This window comes from Pipistrellus kuhlii, unplaced genomic scaffold (genome assembly GCF_014108245.1).
Source record: "Pipistrellus kuhlii isolate mPipKuh1 unplaced genomic scaffold, mPipKuh1.p scaffold_m20_p_24, whole genome shotgun sequence".
NCBI classification, from domain to species: Eukaryota; Metazoa; Chordata; class Mammalia; order Chiroptera; family Vespertilionidae; genus Pipistrellus; species Pipistrellus kuhlii.
The window spans coordinates 4150766-4171048 of record NW_023425523.1 but is presented as its reverse complement, the minus strand read 5'-3'; the positions used below and the strand labels follow the sequence as shown (position 1 = coordinate 4171048).

Here is a 20283-nt window from a genome sequence, read left to right as displayed (position 1 = left end):
CCTCCGCGGGAAACCACCGCGCCGGCCTCCCAAATGGGAAGAGGGCCCGCTGGGTGCAGAACTGGCTTCTTACTTCCGCCGAAACCTGTCTCTCAGCTGAAACACAACCCAGTCGCACCGCTGTCATTGAACCCCGATGCCGCAGGCAAAGAGCCAGCGCCCTGGCCGCCTGGGCGGCGGTTTTCTCTCCTCGGAGCTGGGCCGAGGGGCCCGAGGAGCCAGCAAAGAGCGGGAGCAGCCTGAGCCCGCCCCTGCGCCCCCCAGCAGTTCCGCTTTATCTGTCTTATTTACTGCTGTGCTATTTACAACGTTATTTGAATAAAGACTTCTGCTGCTATAGATAGAGACAACATACACATGTGTCTTATTTTTAACGAGGCCTTTGTCATAGCTTCCCTTATTTTTCTTTCTGGAAAAATATGCAAAAACACAGAGGTCCTGTCTGGCTAAATGTGTGTCCGGTGGGGTCAGGGAGAGCTGGTGTGGCCTAGGACCGTGGTCGGCAAACCGCGGCTCGCGAGCCACATGCGGCTCTTTGGCCCCTTGAGTGTGGCTCTTCCACAAAATACCACGGCCTGGGCGAGTCTATTTTGGAAAAGTGGCGTTAGAAGATGTTTAAGTTTAAAAAATGTGGCTCTCCAAAGCAATTTCAGTCGTTGTCCTGTTGATATTTGGCTTTGTGGACTAATGAGTTTGCCAACTACTGGCCTAGGAGGAGGAGGAGGAGGAGGAGGAGGAGGAGGAGGAGGAGGAGGAGGAGGGGATTTTTAGAGAAGGCCACAGCTCCTGTGGATGAGTGTGTGTTACGATCATCTCCCTGCCCTGCATTTATTAAGCACCTGAGTCTCTATAACTGACTTCTCTTCTGTAAGTTGCACCTCAAAGTGACACTTGCCAACGACTTCCCTGCACTTAGGAAGGATGCCCACACTCGCCGGGCCCTGGACACCCCCCGTTAGCGTGGCCACCCCCTGGCCTGTTTGTTCTTGGAGGCTCAGGAGTGGGTGGCTAACAAAAGGAGCCTCTTGTCGTCCAGACTTAGATCCCTTCTGAGGAGAAGCAAAGGGAAGGCTACAAGGCGAACCGAGAGTTCCTGATGCGTGTCCCAGGGCTGCGCAGTCCTTTGCTGATGGAGAGGGGGGGGCTAGAGATGTACATACAGTCAAGGCTGGAGGGGGAATGGCAGGGTCAGGAGGAGATCACGGCCACTCCTGCGGGTTGATTCCTGGTCAGGGCACATGCCTAGGTTGCAGGTTCAATCCCTGGTTGGGGGATTGATGTTACTCTCTCACATCAACGTTTCTCTCTCCCCCTCTCTCTCTCTCTCTCTTCCTCTCTCAAAAACATATCCTCCAAAACTACCATCATAGTGTTCTTGGAGTAGCATTCCTTGTGACCTTGGGCTTGAGTCCCCAGCTCTGCCATTTCTTAGCTGTAGCATCTGGAGGAAAGTAGCTCACTTCTTTGAGCCTCTATTTTCCCCTGTAAGTGGGGTATTAACAGGAACTATTCAGTAGGGTTATAATTAGATGTTACTGTTAACCTAAAAATAAAGGCCAAGGTGAGAGGCAACAAGCGTTTATTGGAGATCCGATAGATCAGCTCTCCGGGGAGCACTGATTCAGGCAGAGACCCCGGGAGGGTTCTGCTTAGGGGGTAAAGGCGAAGGGCATTCATGAGAAAGGGCAGGGGACCATGTACATCAATAAAAGGAAGGGATTTCTATAGGTGCAGAGACGCCAACATAGTGGTGCTATTTTTTGTTTTATTTTTTTGGTGCTATTTTTTTAAATGTGTTTTTACTGATTATTTTAGAGGGAGAGGGAGAAACGTTGATATGAGAGAGAAGACTCCATACAACTCTCATACTCTCTCCAACCCCGACTGGCTTCTGAATCCACAACCAGGGCATGCGCCCTGACCCGGGAATCAAACCGGAGACCTTCTGGTGCTTGGACGAAGCTCAACCACTAGGATGCCATTTCTAAAGAATGTCTTTAATTTCCTGTTGGAGGCCAGGTTATCTTCCCTGTTATCTCAAAGAATTGTTTGGAATACCGTTGCCCAGTCCCATCATTCCGAAGGTGGAGGAGTAAGACGTGCGAGGCAGTCCCTCGGGGAGGGCAGCTCCGGTTCCATTTTAGAGTGGCTCCCTTCACAGTATTGTTATTTTTATATTAGAATGAATAACCTGAAGCCGAGAGGCTGAGATCTGCTTGGTCTCACTTGGTCTCGCATGGCTAACAGGTGAAGCTGGGACTGAGGCCCAGCTCTTTGGGCTCTACATCCAGGCTTCCCTCTCTGCACTCCATCATTTCGACCCCTGTCCCTTGGATTGTGCCTTGGGGCTTCCCTCCAGCCTGAGAGGCAGATCTGGGAATGGCGCCCCGTCGAACTGGAGACAGAGAGCTCCTGAAAGGCAGCCGGAGGGAGGGAGGGCGGGCGGGCGGGGAGAAAGCCGAGTGGCTGAACAGACATTCCTGTCTCAGTCTCAGAAAACGTTTTAAAATACTGATTTCTGGTCTGAATGGAAACCGCTGGTGAGGCCAAACTCCTTCTCAAACAGATCCAGGGGTCACTCTGAGATGCCACCTTGATTGAGCTTTTCCAGACAAAAATTCCAGACATCATGCTCATGGTCTCATGCCCGAACCAACCCGGTCCTGGCGTTTTCCGGTTTCATTAAAGCCCGGTGCCGGCATGGGGTGGGTCACGGAGCAGATTTCTGAAAAGCCACGGGGAAGGAGCGCAACTCTGAGCCTCCGGGGGGCGGGCCCGCCTCACTTCCTCCCTCGCCCGCTCTGGGCTTCCTGTCCTCACAATGTGATGACATTTATTCCCCCTCCACTTCTCCTTTCGCTAACATAGCCCCGGACATCCTTGTCACCAGCTTGTCGCCGCCACCTCACGGACAACCATCGCATCTGCCCGGGGCCGGAGGAGCAGCACCTGCAGGAGGTGAGACGGGGGACAGGGCGGGCTGGGCTTGGGAGCAGAGGCCTGGGCCAGGCCACACGGGGAAAGGTGCCTTCTCCGGAGCCTCCACGCCCCGCTCTGGTCACCCTGCCATCCCCTGCTTCACGGATATTGCACAGAAAGTAGAAAGATCAGCAAGATCCCGGAAACCTCCCCAGGCAAACCGGCCAGGAAGGCTTTTCAAGAATCCGGTTCCCAGGATCTGACCTGGCTTTGGGCGGGTTCCTGACATCTGGGTGTGAGAGGAAGCGGGGCCGCCTCCCGGGTCCTTGTGACGTTCAAGGGAGCAGAGAGCCACGGCCAGAGCCGTCTGGGAAGGCAGCCGGGAGCGCAGGTCTTCTGCGGGTGGGAAATTTCCAAAGTCAAGTCAGCGGCTCCCACCACCGAGATGCCTCTGAGCCGCTAAGTGGAAGGACCACCTCGAACCCCAGCGCCCGGCTCAGCTTCTGGGTCTCGCAGTGAAAGGTGACATCCCTCAGGGGTGCTTAGATGGGCGGTTTTCCAGTGGCAGCAAGGGCGCTGTGGCCTCATAGTCTCAGAAACTTCTCCGTGGGGCACAGAACGGGACTGCGAGTACATCTGCCATGGGCCTGCCAGGGGGACTGGACGTGGCAATGACACGCCCATCGCTGAGGACGGGTCTCGCGGACTCAGAGAGGCACAGTGTGTGACTGCTGTCCCGGCAGGGGTCAGGGCACCGCGGGGAGCTCTAGACCAGAGCCCTCTCCCTCCAGGACCTCAGGGGTGTCTCCTGGCGGGCAGAGCGGAGTTCCCTGGGACGGCCACCTGACCAAGCACCTAGACTAGAGGGAGGGGAGCTATTGAACGTTGAATTAAAAATAAAGACTGGACTGTTTAACGAAGTTACTGAATCGTCAGGAGTTAGGAACATTCTGGGCCAGGCACTGTGCTTCGGAAGATGCTGGGGGGAGAAGGGGGCAGGGGGGACCTGGCCAGGTGGAGGGTGTTTGTCCAGCCTAGCGCCCCGCCCGTAAGGCCCGCCCAGAGGCGATAAGAGACATTCCTGACTTTGCTGGTGTTTTGGAGGCCAGTTGAGCAGAAGCAGAATCTTAGCCACCGGCTACACAGAAGTTTTGCTTTCTCAATCGCCCCCAGAGCCTGCCCTGTTTTGAAACTGCGGTTGAATCGACGCAGAGGCTGAGCTAAAACTTGATTTCCTGTGGAGTTTCCTGTGGGGCCGGGTAACAATGTTTAGCCTTAAAATGGGAGGATCGGGCTCCTGTACACCCCGGGGGAACGGCTCAAAGCCCCTCTCCTCACAACCCCCCGCTCCCGAGGCTCCACCTTTGGGAACCGAGGTGGAGACACCGCCTGGGACACACACTGTGGTCCTCGCTTCTTCCGTCCTCAGTCTGACCTCTGACTTCGGGCCCAGGCCTGTTCCTCGCCTCGCTCCCAGGGCCTGGGCACAGTGCTCGGTGCTGGAGACAAGGCTGACTGATGCATGTGGATCTCAAGTTCAAGGCGTTCGTAGAGTCTAGCTCGGAGGACAGACACACCCCCCCCACAGGGTGGATCTTTCCGACATTAAGGGGGATGGTGTGCCCAGGATGGAGGCGTTGGGGAGCGAGCCCCAGACTCCCTGGGACAGGGGGGGCTGCTTGAGTTCCTTTTCAAAGCAGCCTGGGTCTGCTGCGGAGACTGGGAATGGCATTCCAGATAGAGCCCGCAACAGCAGCTCAGACGGGTGAGCCCCAGGCCTGCGAGAAAGGAGAGCAAGCCAGGCGGGGATGTAAGGAGCCATTCTTGTGGCCATTACTCTTACTTGGGTTCTAGCATCCCAGCCCCTGGGGGAAGGCAAGGTCACTAGCCAGACGGGTTCTCGGCCTCGCCCTGGGGGTCTTCCCTGAGACAGCCACGTGGCAGCACGGATGGGCTGTGGGCTGACCGGAGGGTGAAGAGGCAGATGCTTTCCTTCTCGACCCAGATTTGGCCTCTGTGGAGCAAAGGGCGGAGCCGTGTGCGAGGTCACAGCCACTCTCTCCCTCCGCTGCTGCTCCAGGAAGCGGTGCTGGTTCGGTTCCGGTGGTTTGGTTCAGGCTCCCACATCCCTCAGTCCACAGCCCTTCCTGTACCGAGTGAGCGGTGATGCATGCCCGTCACCCTGCGCACTTGTCCGAGGGCCCAGCTGCCGCTGCAGGTGCAGGCGGCGAAGCCAAGACACAGGGAGAAAACGAGATGGCAATGCGGAGTGGCCTCCGGTGGCTGCAGGGGCACAGGAGCAGAGATTGCAGCCGGAGGGGGTGGGGGAGGGAGGGGCTTGACAGGCGAAGGTGGGAAAGAGGCAGACGATGGGTGTCTCAAACCAGTGGGTAAGATGCAGAGGCAATCCTCGTCCACTCCCCATGTCACCAGCACACATGGACATAGAGAAAGGATGCCACCAGGATTCACTTCTAGAATTATTTAACATAGCGGTGTTGTCTTCCAGGTGTTTATTAGGATGTGGTTACTTAATTTGGAAATGGTATAGGTTCAAATAAAAGCACCCAACTCATAGTGAGATCCCAGCACAGATTAGCCAGTAGGACATTCCAATGGACTGACTTTTCAGTTAAGGTGAGTTGTCCAGAGCCATAAAACCCCTTAACTATTTAGGATATTCTGAGTGTCCGTGGAACGCCCTTTCCTCCCTTTTCTCAAACGCTACTCCCTTTTCTCACAGGCTTCTCACCAAATAGGCATCATTGGACTGCATTCCTTGCTCACATAAAGGCATTTCCTATGCATTTTGACATAAGCAAAATAAAAATATAACCTAACTATAAATCCAGCTGATTTGAGATTGATATTTTTAATAAGTTAAGATCCTATATTTAATGTAGATTTAATCTGTCCAACTTTTGTTTGACATTTCCCATCTCAGAACTAGTTGAGGAAGGATTCTGACATCTCACAGCTTTTGAAAGGTGTTCAAGTAAATTTGAGCTCATGGCTTCGTATCACTCTGTATCCCAAGCAAGCAGAGGCGTTAAAGAACGATCCCACGGTTTGTCCTAAAAGAAGGTTCTAGGGTAGAGTCTCAGTCTTTTAATCCCATTGACTTCCAAGATTATTCAACCGGTCCATTCAAATCATTCCCTAGTGATGGTTTGTCTGTGTTAGAGGAACATCTATGAACATCCCACGGCTGTCTTGCTGTGACTCAAGACTGGGCTCTAAGATTAGATCACAGAAGGCTGGAGACCAAGGACCGTTAGTTTCTCAAAACTTCTGTCCAACCTCAGCCACAGCTAAACTGGGTTAAACTCAAGACCCAGATTAGAGGGAGCAGGCATGGGTCAGAGAAAAGAGAGAGATTGGTCTAAAAGGCCACAAGAGTCTGCCTGCCCCAGCTCTCTGCGTGGAGGAAAGCAAGGGAACTTCCTCTGTGGCCTCCACGGCCGGGCGGTGGGCGGTGACCACAGCTGGCTGCTGTTCAATCTCGGAGCTTTCCTGGAAACTGATGTCACAGAATTACTTTGCAGAGCCCTGGGTCATGGGGCTGGGTGTGGCGTCCTTGACTGTGGAGGGCGTGGGTCTTCCAGGCAGTGGGGTTGGCAGAGTGAAGGGGCGGAAGCTCAATAACTGGCCCATCGCAGTGAAGAGAGGCCAGGGGTTAGGGAGGGGCCCCGCCTCTGGGTTAACCAGAGGACTGGGGCCGTCAGTGCTCATGGTGGCAACAGCAATGCTGATCTTCACCAAATGGGCAGCCTTCCTCCTTCAGTTCACGTGCGTCTGAGTAAGTGGGAAAACCAGAGAGGAGAAAGCAGAGGTCCGTCTTCCCATCTGTGAAGGAAAGAACCAGAGAGGATAGTCCCAGGTTTGGCCACTTCCTCAGCGGGTACTCTGGACAAGGCGATGACAGGGACCTGGAGCAGTTGTAACAGGATCCCAGGTTGGTGGGGGAGGAGGGGATTTCAGGGGGCATCTGGCCCCATCTCCTTCTGGGTAAGCTATTTGCCCATGCCCAGAAGGTTAGCTTACTGGCAGAGTAAATCTCAAGCTCCTGATGCTGCAATGTTATGGTCATCCCACTCACCAGATTACTTAGGGTCAATGAAGAAAATACCAGTCATTTCTTCAAGCAACAATCTTACTTTTAAGAGTAATCGTGTTCTGTGCTAGGCCTTGAGGGTTCGAACGTAGATAAACTAGCTCCTCTGCTCGAGGAGCCCCCATTCTAGTGACGGGAGAGATCGTTACAAGGCAAGGTAGACGCTCAGGACGGAAACGAGCTGCATGGGGAGATGGCGCTCGCTGTGGGAGTGGGGGTTGGGCACGAAGGATCAGGCAGAATCGGAGGTTTCCTGGGAAAGTGACAACTTGTGGCCTGACTCTCAGGGTGATTAACTGCTAACCCAGTTGAGTGTCAGAGAGAGAGAGAGAGAAGAGGGCAGTTCCAGGAAACCGGTGAGCAAAGTTCAGGAAGGAGGGGTAGTGACAAACCGTCAATGTCCCTTGTTGAATTAGAAAGGGTAAGACAGGGACTGTTGCCACAAGTTTAGAGAGATGGGCAGGTGCACATTAGGAAAGGCTTTTGACATATGTGTACATGCTAAAACCGTCCCTACAGTCAAGATAGCATACATCCTTCCCCAAGGAGTATTTGTGGTCTTTTGTAATCCTTTCTCTTGCTCTTCTTACTCCCCCTCTGCTTACCTCTCCCTACTCTTCTTTACCTCCACCTCCCAAGCAATTATTTATCTGCCCTTTGTTGCTACCGGTTAGCTTTCATTTTCTAAAATTTTATGTAATTGGAATCACAGAGTATGTATTTTTTTTTTATGTCGAGCCTCTTTCATTCACCATAATTATTTTTGAGTTCATCTATGCCAGTGGTCGGCAAACTCATTAGTCAACAGAGTCAAATATCAACAGTACAACAATTGACATTTCTTTGGAGAGCCAAATTTTTTAAACTTAAACATCTTCTAACGCCACTTCTCCAAAATAGACACGCCCAGGCCGTGGTATTTTGTGGAAGAGCCACACTCAATGGGCCAAAGAGCCGCATGTGGCTCACGATCCGCAGTTTGCCGACCACAGATCTATGCGGTAGCATGTGTCGGTAGTTCATTCTTTCTTATTCCCGAGTAGTTTACCTTTATATAGTTGTACCACAGTTCATCTGTCCCCTCACCTATCGATGGGCCTTCTGGTTGTTTCCAGATTTGGGCTCCCACAAATAAAGCTGCTGTAAACATTTCTATACAAGTCTTTGTACGGCCATATGTCTTCATTTCTCTTCGGTAAGGACCTTGAGTAGGGCTAGGTCAGCTCAATAACTGGGCTAGATCCTGTGGTAAAAGTTACCTTTCACTTTTTACTAAGCTGGCCAACGGTTTTTCAAAGTGGGCGTACCCTTTTCCATTCTCACCGCAGCGCGTGAGTCCAGTTCCACCACATCCTCATCTACACCTGGTCTGCTCAGCTGTTTTTCTTTTCTCTCCTTCTAGTCATTCTAGGAGGTGGGTCCTGGTACCTCGTTGTGGTTTTAATTTACATTTCCTGAATGACTAAACTGAGTAGAGTGCTTTGTCATTTACTTATTTGCCATCTGAGTATCTTTGGTGAAGTGTCTGTTCAGCCCTTTTGCCCATGTTTAAATGGCGTTGTTGGCTTTCTTGCCGTTGAGTTTTGAGGGATGTCTGATGGCCAGTGTCTTGCAAGCAGTCATTGTATATTTTGTACCTTCATTGGTTGCCTTAGGCGAGAGACTTTCACTTGCCATGGTGTCAGCTACCTATGGTCAACCACGGTCTAGACATATTAAATGGGAAATTCCAGAAATAAGTAATTCGTGAGTTTTTCAATGCATGCTATTCTGGTAGCATCCCACTCTGTCTGCCTAGGACATGACTCACCCTTTTGTCCAGTGTGTTCGCACTGTGTCTGCCACCTGCCCATTAGTCTCTTGGTAGACATCTCAATTATCAGATCGACTGGCACAGTATGGGAGTACTTGTGTTTAAGTCACCCTAACATTATGTCACATTATGTACATCATTCACCTCACTTCCTCTCAGCACATAGGCATTGTATCATCTCATATCGTCATGAGAAGAAGGATAAAATACAGTACAATTCAGGCATTTTCAGAGAGAGAGACCACTTTAACATAACCTTTGTTACAACATATTGTTATAATTGTCCTATTTTATTATTTTATTGTTGTTAGCCTCTTACTGTGCTTAATTTTAAATTAAACTTCATCCTAGATATGTATGTATATAAAAAAAAAAGCCATAGTATAAATAAAGTTCAGTACAATCTGGGATTTCAGGTATCCACTGGGAGTCTCAGAACATATCCCCTGAGGCTAAGGGAAACCACTGTACATCCAAAACCCCTCATAATCTAATTAAATTTATTTTAACTTGATTAAAGTAATGGTGATGAACTAAGAATAATTTTGAGGGTCAAGACAAGCAGGAAATAAGAAGAGGACAAAGTAAAGAAAAAGGAAAACAGTATGAAATAGAATCTGATCTTTTCAATGGAGAGGATTACTGTACCGTGGAACAGAAGTAGCTGCTCCACAGCCTGGAAGAACCATCTGATGAGCCTCAAGACCATCTGCTTTCTGGGCACCTTGACACTGCAAAGAGGGTACAAAGAATTGTACAAGCAATGTGTGCGCTGAAAAAGGCATAGTTCTAATGTAAAAAAAAAAAAAAAATTTACATTCTGTTTTCTATGTTAGTCTCATGTTTAGTTTTACTACAGGAATCACTCTATGAACCCCATTACCACTGAGAGAAATCAAAAATTGTGTATCTGAATCTCTAGAATTGAGGACCAGACTTTGGACACTGATGACCTCATCAAGAAAAATACAATCACAAACATTTATTTTTTAAAAGTTCAAGTTTTGCCTGGCCAGCATGGCTCAGTGGTTAAATGTTGACTTGTGAACTAGGAGGTCATGGTTCAATTCCCTGCTGGGACATATGCCTGAGTTTCAGGCTTGATCCCGGTAGCGCTCACTCGCTCTCTCTCTCTCCCCCTTCTTCTTTGAAATCAATAAATTAAAAAGTTCAAGTTTACATTGCTGTCTTCTTTCATTGTTCCTCTGGACAGCTGTTGGCCAGTTTTAGCTCTACTGTAAGATTGACAGCTCCTGAAGGGTAGCTACTGCTTGGTTACAGTTGCTTCTCCCACAGCATCTTAGAACAAAAAACACCATCAATTTCTTCAGTAAAAGAATAAGTGAGGCATAGTATGTTCCCCCACTTCCATGTGAAGAGGTATGGAGACTACATGTAGTTTATAGGTGCGTTTCATGGCACCTGCGGGACTGGTTGATCAAGGCACCAGCCATGTCCACAGCTAATTGACCAGCTTCGCCCTGACCTCAGGACTGCCTTCTTGAGTAAGTATCCAGGCACTAGTCGCTGAGCACCGGCTTGGTGTGTGTCCCCATGACTTGCCCTCCTGCCTCTATTGCTTACTCCTTCAGTGCTTAATTCAATGGTAAGCATCCTTGGCTTGATGAATTGAAGCAAAAGTGAGTGTCTGAGATGAGCCAATTGGTACCTCAGTTCAGAGAGTAGGATGGCAGGAGGTTTGGGGAAACTTCCCGGAGAAGGGTCACAGCTCAAACCCGAGGTAAATGGTAGAGATCCTTGAACTGAATGTTTGTGCCCCTTTAGAACCAACTTGCAGAGCCAGGTCACTTACGTTGTCTCTATTTCCTTCCACTTTTTAGTGCAAGAATATCCCAGGATGGGCATGAGTAGCTTGAAATTGCTGAAGTATGTCCTGTTTTTCTTCAACTTGCTCTTTTGGGTAAGTGAGTCTCTTCTGAGCATGGCTGAGCGCACCTCTCCCCAGGTGTGCTCTGTTTCTCACTCCTCTGCTGAAGAGCGTCATGTGGAGGGAACCCATGGGTGCCTGGGTCATGTGCAGTCCGCCTAGCCTGAGAAGAGGGGAATGACACTTTTTTCCCCTCTCTGCGTCCTGCCACAGTATAACCCTGCAGCACGGAGAGGCATCAATGCAGTTCGTTAGGAAGGGGGCGCTGTTTCTCTGGGGACATTAGGTTATTACAGCTCACTGCTGCCATCTATGCATGAGAAACCAGAGACTCTACCCTGTGTGTAGCATCTTTTTCCCTAAATGTTATATGCCCCCTGGACAAATTAGAAGAACTGATGGAGAGGAAAGTCGCCTTTTCTGGGGAGGTTTCACTACCACATTTAGCAAATGAATTTCAGAGATGAGTCAGTACTCATGTTCCTGTGAGAACATGCTCAGAAGTGGGCTTCTCCAGTTTTCCGCCTTGCAAGGTGAACTTCTGAACCAGGGCCTCCACTCCACGTGGTCGTGGTTCCCAAAGGGAAGACCATTTGCAAACAGCTGAGGGGCAAGAAGTGGGAATCGGAAGCATGAAAATGCTATGCTCCCCACAGGAGTGGGCTTCCCCTGGTACTGATATGGGTAGGATGAGGCATGCATGGGGAATGACAGGAGGAGGCTGGGACCACCTCTTTTCGAGGGGAAAGCTGGGGACAGAGGTTGTTCACCAGAGTCCTGAGGAAGCCAATGGGAAAAGGTGATTCCAATCTCAAGTAAGTGAGACTATGGGGAGATCCCCAAGAGCCATGCTTTCTCTCGGAACCTTGTGGGATTCCTCCTTTCAGTTCTGCGGCTGCTGCATCTTGGGCTTCGGGATATACTTCCTGGTCCACAACAACTTCGGGGCCCTCTTCCACAACTTGCCCTCCCTCACGCTGGGCAACGTGCTCATCATCGTGGGCTCCATCATCATGGTGGTCGCTTTCCTGGGCTGCATGGGCTCCATCAAGGAGAACAAGTGCCTCCTGATGTCGGTGAGTCTCTCACAGGAGACGTGGTGCCCTGAGGAGGGGTGGGGTGGGGACATCAGGGCTTAAGGCCCAAGCAAGATGTTTTTTGGCAGCTCACCTATGGGCACAGGGAAATCAGGGGAGCGGGAGATTGGCACTTCGGAAACCCGAGATTGGCATCAGTCTATGTTTTCAGTCACTAACGAATGGAAGATCTAGTCACTAGATTCTTCTGAGTGCTGTGACCCTCCTAAGAGGGCAGCGATGCTTCCCTATCTCCTCCTGTCTGCACTAGATGCGCCGCAGTGGGCGTGGCCTGGTTTGGGCGTGGCCTGGTTTGGGCGTGGCCTGGTTTGGGCGAGGGCCTAGGCTGCAGCCACTGAGGTCTAACGTGAGGGCTAGCAGAGCTCTCAGTCACCCTTGGTCTGCTAACTCCCCAGAGGAGCACTTTTAAGCTCAGGGGTAGCCTCTAAGCTCTTGGAAAGAAGAGCTCCTTGTTTCCCTTGCCCAGATCAGAGCCTCGTTTGGTTCCCAATCACTTGAAGAAGAGTCACTTGGTTCTTCGTTAAGTCATCTGGTTCATCTTCTTTCCCTTAGGGGTCAGCTCTGAAACTGGAGTCCAGCGATAGAATAAGAAAGTCCCAGTTCTCAGATGGTTCCCAGACTAATGGCAAAAGGTGGAACCTAACAGGCGTGGGGAAAGGTTTTGAGTAATCAGAATTCATGTTGGGGGAAAGAGGTAAAGGAAAGAGAATAAGTAAAAGTGTGAATGTGGTTAACACAAAGGGAATCGGCATCTAAAGTTGGAGATAAATATGAGTTAGAACCAGGATTACAGGTTCTAATTCACATTCTCCCATCTGTACAAATAGCCCTGCTCTTGCAGAAAAGACCAGGCCCCAAACTCTAAAGACACTGTTTAGCCAAAATGGTTTCATTGCTTTGACAAATGGTATTGCCTATACCTGGAGCTCAATACACACCTGGGACGGGGGACGGGAACAACAAAGAAGACAGCTGATCTGCCCTCTAGAGTCTTGGAATCTAGTTGCAGGAAAGGAATACGTATTCCTCACAAGGCAGGAGGGGGCTTGTGAAGGTCCAGCAGGCAGGAACGAGAACCCCCCGCACATGGGCAGAGAGGTGGCTGGATGCTCCCAGGATGCAGTGAGAATAGGGGGAGAACTGGGATCTGTGCTGTGAGCGTGTCTCTGCTTCCCCCCAGTTCTTTATCCTGCTGTTGATCATCCTCCTCGCTGAGGTGACCCTGGCCATCCTGCTCTTCGTGTATGAGCAGAAGGTAAGTGACACAGAGCACAGCTCCCTGTCCTATTGCAGAGAATGGGGAGTGGGCCACGGAAAAGAAGTTGGCACGAAATAAGTTCTACAATTAGAGGTAGAAGCAAAGTGGGAGGATGGAGGAAAGGGATTAATCATAATTGGGAAGATAAAAAAAAAATTCATGAAGGATATTGCATTTGTGTGGTTCTTGGAAGGATAAGAAGGGAAAAGAGTGAAAGCAAGTCTATCTTCCTCCTGCCTACTTTTCTCCATGTGTTGGCAATATGGAATGGTGCCTGAGAGCCACGGCTCTGACTGGCCCTTTCCACCTTAAAACATCAGAGTTCTGGAAGCACAAGTGACCGCTGTGTGCTCTTTCACAGCCATCTCACCCTCAGCACTTCTTCCCATGAAAAAAAACCCAGGACCTCCCCCCTCCCTTCCTTAGCGCTGAGGAGACCATTTGGAAGGGAGGGGTAAATGGGCTGCTCAACTGTCCTAGAAATTCCTTGTTCCTCAAACTCACCTGCTTTTTACACTGTCTCCCTGCTGGCGTGTGCCCTGTGCAGCTGGGCGAGACGGTGCGGGAGGGCCTGACTGACAGCATCCAGCGCTATCACTCGGACAACAGCACCAGGGCGGCGTGGGACTCCATCCAGACGTTTGTGAGTGCCGATGGGCCCCTCCCCAGCTCAACCCTGACTCCATTCTCTCACCTCGGTCCCCGGAGGCTAAAAGGCACCTCCTTCCCTGGGAGTTTCAGAATCTAAGGCCCGTGGCCCCTAGGTCAGGTCCAGAATATACTTGCCAAGAATCACCTTGGTTCTTCCTTAAGTCATTTGGGTAATCTTAGTTATGTTGTGGGTCATAACATAAAGAAGATTAATTGGGTTGTCTACTGTCTCTCTCTCTCTCTCATCCTTCACCACTCAGATAGGCTCATGGTTTAAGTCCTACTAAGGAAGACCCAAACATGTCATACTTGATTAGTTTGCACCTTTTCCAAAATTTCCCTGGAAACAGAAATGATATAATACAAGAAATCTCTTTTGAATTCCTAAGTAGCCCAAATCCTGCTTGATACCTACCCCATCAGCATGCCATTCCTCATTCCCCCTCCCATCCACAAATACCCACAGTAACTCTGCACCCCTGCCGTGGTGTGTTGGGGGACAAAGAAGGGCGAGGGAGCCAGCCTGGCACTGGCATAGTCTGTGTCGCACACACCACTGTGGCCACACGTGGCCCTGCTGTGCCTGCTTAGGGTGAAGCAGCAGCAGCACAGGTAGTAGAGCCAGACCAGTTTTGTAATTTTTTCTAGGGTGACCTTGTGGAAGTCACGTAACCTCTCCGAGCCACCACTTCTTTATTTTTCAATTCGCTTTAGAGAGTTTTATTAGAGAGTTTTCTGGCATATCTAAACACTCACAGAATAATAGCAAAATGGGTCTCTGGGTACATATCACCCAGCTTCAATAGTTAATGTTTTGCCACTGTCTCAGCTAATCCCCTCTGCTTTTTTTTTTTTGCTAGAATATATTAAAGCAAATACTAGATGTTACCTCATCTTACCCACTCAAATATAAATAGTCTTTTTTTTTTAAGAACTTAATTTTTTTAGAGCAGTTTTAGGTTTAAACAGGACAGAGAGAGGTACAGGGATTTCCCATATACCTTCTGTCCCTTCACATGCATTTCCCCCATTATCAACAGAATTATTCTTTAAAAAAAAAAAAAAGAATCAATCTATATTTACACATCACTATCACACATAGTCCATAGTTTAGAGTTCACTCTGTCTTGTATATTCTATGGGTACGGACAAACGCATAATGACACATATCCATCATTCTAGTATCATACAGAGTAATTCCACTGCCCTGATCTCTCCATTATAGAGTCCCCTGTGTGTCTAATTTTATATCTATAAAGTGTGAATAAAGAAAATGTGCCCTCTCAACTTCAAGGAGTCTATGTGAATGAAACGGTATAATGGACTTGAAAGCATTTTGTCTCAGGAGCTGTAGTAGTCCGGCCAGTTCTGGATTCTCTGCTCTTCAGTCAGATATGAAGGGCCCACTTTTCATTCCTTTTCATTTTGTTGACTTTCTAACTATCATATCTCCGGGGGGCTTGGTTTTCAGCTGCACTGTTGTGGTGTCAATGGCACAAGTGATTGGACCGGCAGCCCACCAGCTACTTGCCCTACAGATCCACAAGTTAAGGTAACTTGGGACAACTTTTCTGTTATTGCCTCTTTACTAGAATGTTTAATTACCTTAGAAACTCCAGTCACATAGGACCTAGTCTTCCCAGCCAGAAACAGGGAACCTTGAACAAAATAGAGACCAGGGAGATAACCAAGGTAACTAGACAAATCAGAAGACAAAATAACAAAAACACAAACTCAGACTAGAGACATCATAAAGAATTGTGCTGTCCTACCCTATTACATTAGAGGGCAACATTTATGTGCTAGTGGCAGAGGATTGTGTCTAGATTTCTCTTGAGCAAGAAGTACATCTCCTTAAGGTCGAAAGTGAAATCTGTAAGGTTGGGGTAGAAAAGCTTCTGCCCCTACCAGTTTCTCTGCTCTCCTTCCTTGGAGATGGCAGCAGCCAACCCCTTAGTGAGTCATCAGGGAAGGAGTCCGGAGTTGGGGGAGACAAAGTTGGTGCAACTGTTGAAACAACCTGCCCACTTGATTGGGACCTCCAGACTAGGCCCAGAGAAGCAGCCAAAATCATCTTCCAACCCAACCAAGTCCTTAAGGTCCTGTTACACCATGTTACCCACTCTTGGGTTGTTTGGAAATCTCTGGAATTTTTTAGATGTCTGAAGAAAGACTGGGACACCTCCCAACCAGCAACTGCCGTGGAGCTTGGTAGGACCCTGATAGGTTTTACTGGCTTTTGAAGCAGAAGCTGAAACACAATCAATCCTAACATTGCATTGCCTACATTTCTGTTTGTTGATTCCAAGTCAGCAGTAAATGTTCAAAGAACACAAAGACATCTGTTGCTGACATACTTTTCAGGAGTTAGTTGAACTCACGTGAGGATTTAAGACTTCTACTTAAGGTATCATTGTAATAACACCACCACCAAAAAAGTCCTTAATATTCTCTAGTTTATGACTGTATTTTTATATATAAAGAAAAAATATATAACAACTGGCTTAAGTTTCTTGGCATAAAGCAAAAGAAAAAAATATCTTCCCAAATAAGCCCCTTGATAAAGTTGAATAATATAGTTGTATCATTTGTACTTGTAATTTTTTCTAGGGTTGCTACATAAAAGCAAAATCGTGGTTTCAGTCCAACTTCCTGTATATCGGCATCATCACTATCTGTGTATGTGTAATCCAGGTAAGAGCTTAACCATAGAACTATTTTCAGGATTAAATGAATTATGCCATATAAAACCTTGAATAGTACCAGTTACATAGTATGTGCTCAATAAATGTGAACTCCACAAGTCAAGTAGCAAATAATGTTATTAGCAATTTCAAGCAGACAGAAAATACGCTACAAGAGCTATCTGGTCAACTTATCCTTAAGGGAAAAGCTTGTAATAAACTGGAAAAAATTGGCTTTATATGCTAAGCAGGAATTGGTGATGAAAATTATAGTTAACTAGTAGCCCTGCACACAAATCCACACACCAGTAGCTCTCTGCAGGGCCTGGCCACTCTGTGCCCAGTGCCCAGAGGCTCTCCGCCAGGCCACTCTCGCTGCTTGCTCTCACCATCTTGTGCCTATGGGCACCGGCATCTTTGTGACAGTGATGGTTAATTTGTATATTACCCTTTTATTAGATAGGATTTCCTTGTTTCTCTGCTTAGTTTGACAAGTCAGGAATCAATTGGAGATAGTTCTGTCCTCTTTTATATTATGTGATATTTCTACCATTTTTATACCCCAGTGTTTTGGGTATGCTAAGACTTAATCAAGAAGCTCAGAGAAAAACCAATTTTCCCTGCTGGGAAACCAAGGAGGTTTAGAGCATAAGAAGAGAAGACTCATTGCATGAAGCACTGACTTGTGCAGAACATGCCTATTCCAGCAGCAGGGCTTCTTAAGCTTCCATATATATAATTTTATTGATTTTTTTTTTACAGAGAGGAGGGGAGAGGGAGAGTTAGAAACATCAATGAGAGAGAAACATCAATCAGCTGTCTCCTGCACACCTCCCATTGGGGATGTGCCCATAATTAAGGTACATGCCCAAGGAAACAACACCCGAGAAGGAATTTGAAGTGATAGCAGGAAAGATGGTCTCAGTATAACGGATATTTCTTTTACTTTGGGGCTGATGCCAGAGGTTGTGGGGGAGATGGCTCCTTCTATAAAGATCTCCTATTTTCCCAACTCTTCTCAGGTGTTGGGGATGTCCTTCGCGCTGACTCTGAACTGCCAGATTGATAAAACCAGCCAGGCCCTAGGGCTGTGACCTGCTACTGCCTTTGCCGAAAAGACTTGTTTCATCTCTGGAAATCCCAAACCACCTACAGCATGAAGGCCTAAATGATCACCTCCCAGACTGACATCTTTGTCCCCCTCTCATCTCTTCCCTGTTTTGGTACCTTTCTCACACAACCGGAGAAGAGGGTGTTTGACAGGCATTTCCCATCTCTGGAAGCAGGATATCATTCACCCACTCATGGTGGCAGCCATGCCACTCGAAGTGGTGACACTAATACCTGAGCATTTTTCAGACACGAGAGACCAGGAGAACCTGTGGCGCCAATGGCTAAAGATCAAAGAATGGGTGTAGGACTCGAATTTCTGCATCTTCCCATTGTCAGGTTCCTAGTCTCCAAATCATGCCCAGTTCACTCCAAAGTCAAGCAAGAGACAAGCTGAAGGGACACCTGGGCCCAGACTTACTGGATCATTGTCTGTGGGCCGTGGCTACGGAAATGACAGAGTATTCTCTCTTCACAAACAGTGGGGCTTCATTTCAATTTCATATTCATTCATTCTGTCTTTCCAAAAGGAACTATGCAGTTATTCATATCTTGACTTCAGCCAATTTCTTAGCCTCTGATTTATGCAACTGTGGAAGAACTCACCAGGACCAGTATCTCTGGTGGTTCAGATGATAATCACATTCAGAAGAGTTCTGATTTTTTTTTTTTTCATCACATAAGGTTTTGTTAATGCGCTATTTTAACTCTGTAATAAATAAAATAGCATTTGATTTCGATCACTTATGTTCCCATTCCTGTATCTTAAATGCATGTTCCATGAATCAGACTGATTGCCTTGCCAGTAAGCCAGGAATACTAGTTATCTATTGCTGCATAACGAATTCCTACCAAGGTTTCTCTAGTACTATAAAGTTTAATATTACTGAGGTCTTTCCAAGTATGAGACAATGTCCTGACAACTTTACATGTTCCCACTTAAATAATGACAAAATGTCGCCTGTGTGCACCTCCATAACTAGCATACACATAGAAACTTTATAGATCTTATCACATCTTATTTGAATAATCTATATATTTTCCTCTTAACCTTTGGCCTGATCAAGTCAGAAAGAGAAAAAAAAATGTACAAATGAACTGTAAATAAAAATTGGACCATAACCTCAGATACAGCTAAGATTGTAAATCCTGTAACAGAATACGATTTTTTAAATTTCGGCCAATCACTTTTTTAAATGTAAGTGCTACAGACAGTTTTCTAAAATAATAAAAATCATATATATAGATTAAGAAAAGGAGTTGTTTCTGGTAAGACAACAGACAGTATTACTAGACTAAGCTTCCCATCATAAACAACTAGAATGCTAGATTTAAGCTTTGAAACATTTTATGAGGACCACTGTTGTGCTAGAAATAAAATAAGAAATACACAAGCCAGAGACCTGATGGTGTGAACCAGAGAGGTAAAAGAAATTTGAGGGCATTTGCCAAATTGGGTCAGCGTGGGTGTCCGTTTTCATGGCTCGTGGCACTTAAAGTGCAGAAGGCAAATTTCAGGGTCCACTTAAGGGGGGAGTTTAAGTAGAGATCTTTTCTCTTTTAAGTCAGAGGCCCCAAAGGCTCCACTTGAGTGTAAGAGTGAACTATAAATACCACTCCTTTTCACCAAAGATGACATAAAAATTTGTTTATAAGTTAGCAAATTAGCAGAGGAAGGGTAACATCTTAAGAAGTGGAATCCATAGTCTGGTTATCATGTTGATGTAAAGTGTAAATGTACAGTGTCTGCATCCTCTTCAAATTCTCAAACTATCCCAGGCTTCGGCAAAAACGAAAGTCACACATTTTCTGAAGGAACCAACTTAATACCAGGTTTCCATAAACATCAAAAAGCAAATTTTTTTCATTTCATTAAAAAATGAACTTAAACTACTCAAAGTCAAATTCACTAAACACACGAGAAAATTAGACACTTTGAGTAGTATGTTCCCTTTTCTCCACATCCTCTCCAACATTTGTCACTTCCTGTTTTATTGAGAATAACCGTTTTAACAGGTATGAGGTGGTATCTCGTTGTAGTTTTGGTTTGCATTCCCCTTATAGCTAGTGAAGTTGAGTGTCTTTTCATGTCTGTTGGTCATCTGTATGTCTTCTTGGAAAAAGTGTCTGTTCAAGCCCTCTGTTCGTTTTTAAAATAGATTCTTTGTTTTTTGTTGTTGCTGAGTTGTGTGAGATCTTCATATAAATTGGATACTAGCTCCTTATCAGAGCACCTTTTGTAAAGAGAATCCTCATACACTACTGATAGGAACGTAAATGGGTACAGGCTCTATGGAAAACAATATGGAAGTTCCTCAAAAAATTATGAATAGAGTTACCATATGCCCAGCAATTCCTCTTCTGGGTATCTACCAGAAAATTTGAAAACACTCATATACCCCTATGTATTTTTTGCAGTATTGTTCACAATAGCCAAGATAGGAAAATAACCTAACTGTCCTTTGACCAATGATTGGATAAATAAAATGTGATACTTATGTACAATGGAATACTACACAGCCATAAAAAAGATGAAATATTGTCATTTGTGACAACATGGATGGGTCTTGAGAGTATCGTGCTAAGTAAAATAAGTCATATGAAAAAGTATCAGAACTACATAATTTTACCCATGTGTGAGATATAAAACAAAAAGCAACAAATGAACAAACAAAACAAACTCATAGACACAGACAACAGTATGGTGGTTACTATAGGGAAAAGTGGTGGGGGTTGATAAAGAAGGTAA

General features: G+C 47.1%; 1 protein-coding gene across 1 annotated transcript; it reads left to right on the top strand.

Moving 5' to 3' along the window:
- Window positions 1-2807: 2807 nt before the first annotated feature.
- On the top strand, window positions 2808-18272 carry CD53 (CD53 molecule). The gene is made up of 8 exons (XM_036453353.2): window positions 2808-2958; window positions 10688-10767; window positions 11622-11810; window positions 13012-13086; window positions 13637-13732; window positions 15212-15292; window positions 16351-16434; window positions 17447-18272. The coding sequence occupies exons 2-8, from the start codon at window positions 10705-10707 to the stop codon at window positions 17516-17518; spliced, it is 660 nt and encodes a 219-aa protein (XP_036309246.1). The 5' UTR covers window positions 2808-2958; window positions 10688-10704; the 3' UTR covers window positions 17519-18272.
- Window positions 18273-20283: the final 2011 nt, after the last annotated feature.

Coding starts and splice junctions, on each gene's coding strand:
- CD53 (XM_036453353.2), top strand. CDS start 10,705: ATGGGCATGAGTAGCTTGAAATTGCTGAAGTATGTCCTGTTTTTCTTC. Junction 13,087..13,636: donor TCTTCGTGTATGAGCAGAAG/GTAAGTGACACA, acceptor TGCCCTGTGCAG/CTGGGCGAGACGGTGCGGGA. Junction 13,733..15,211: donor GGGACTCCATCCAGACGTTT/GTGAGTGCCGAT, acceptor CTTGGTTTTCAG/CTGCACTGTTGTGGTGTCAA.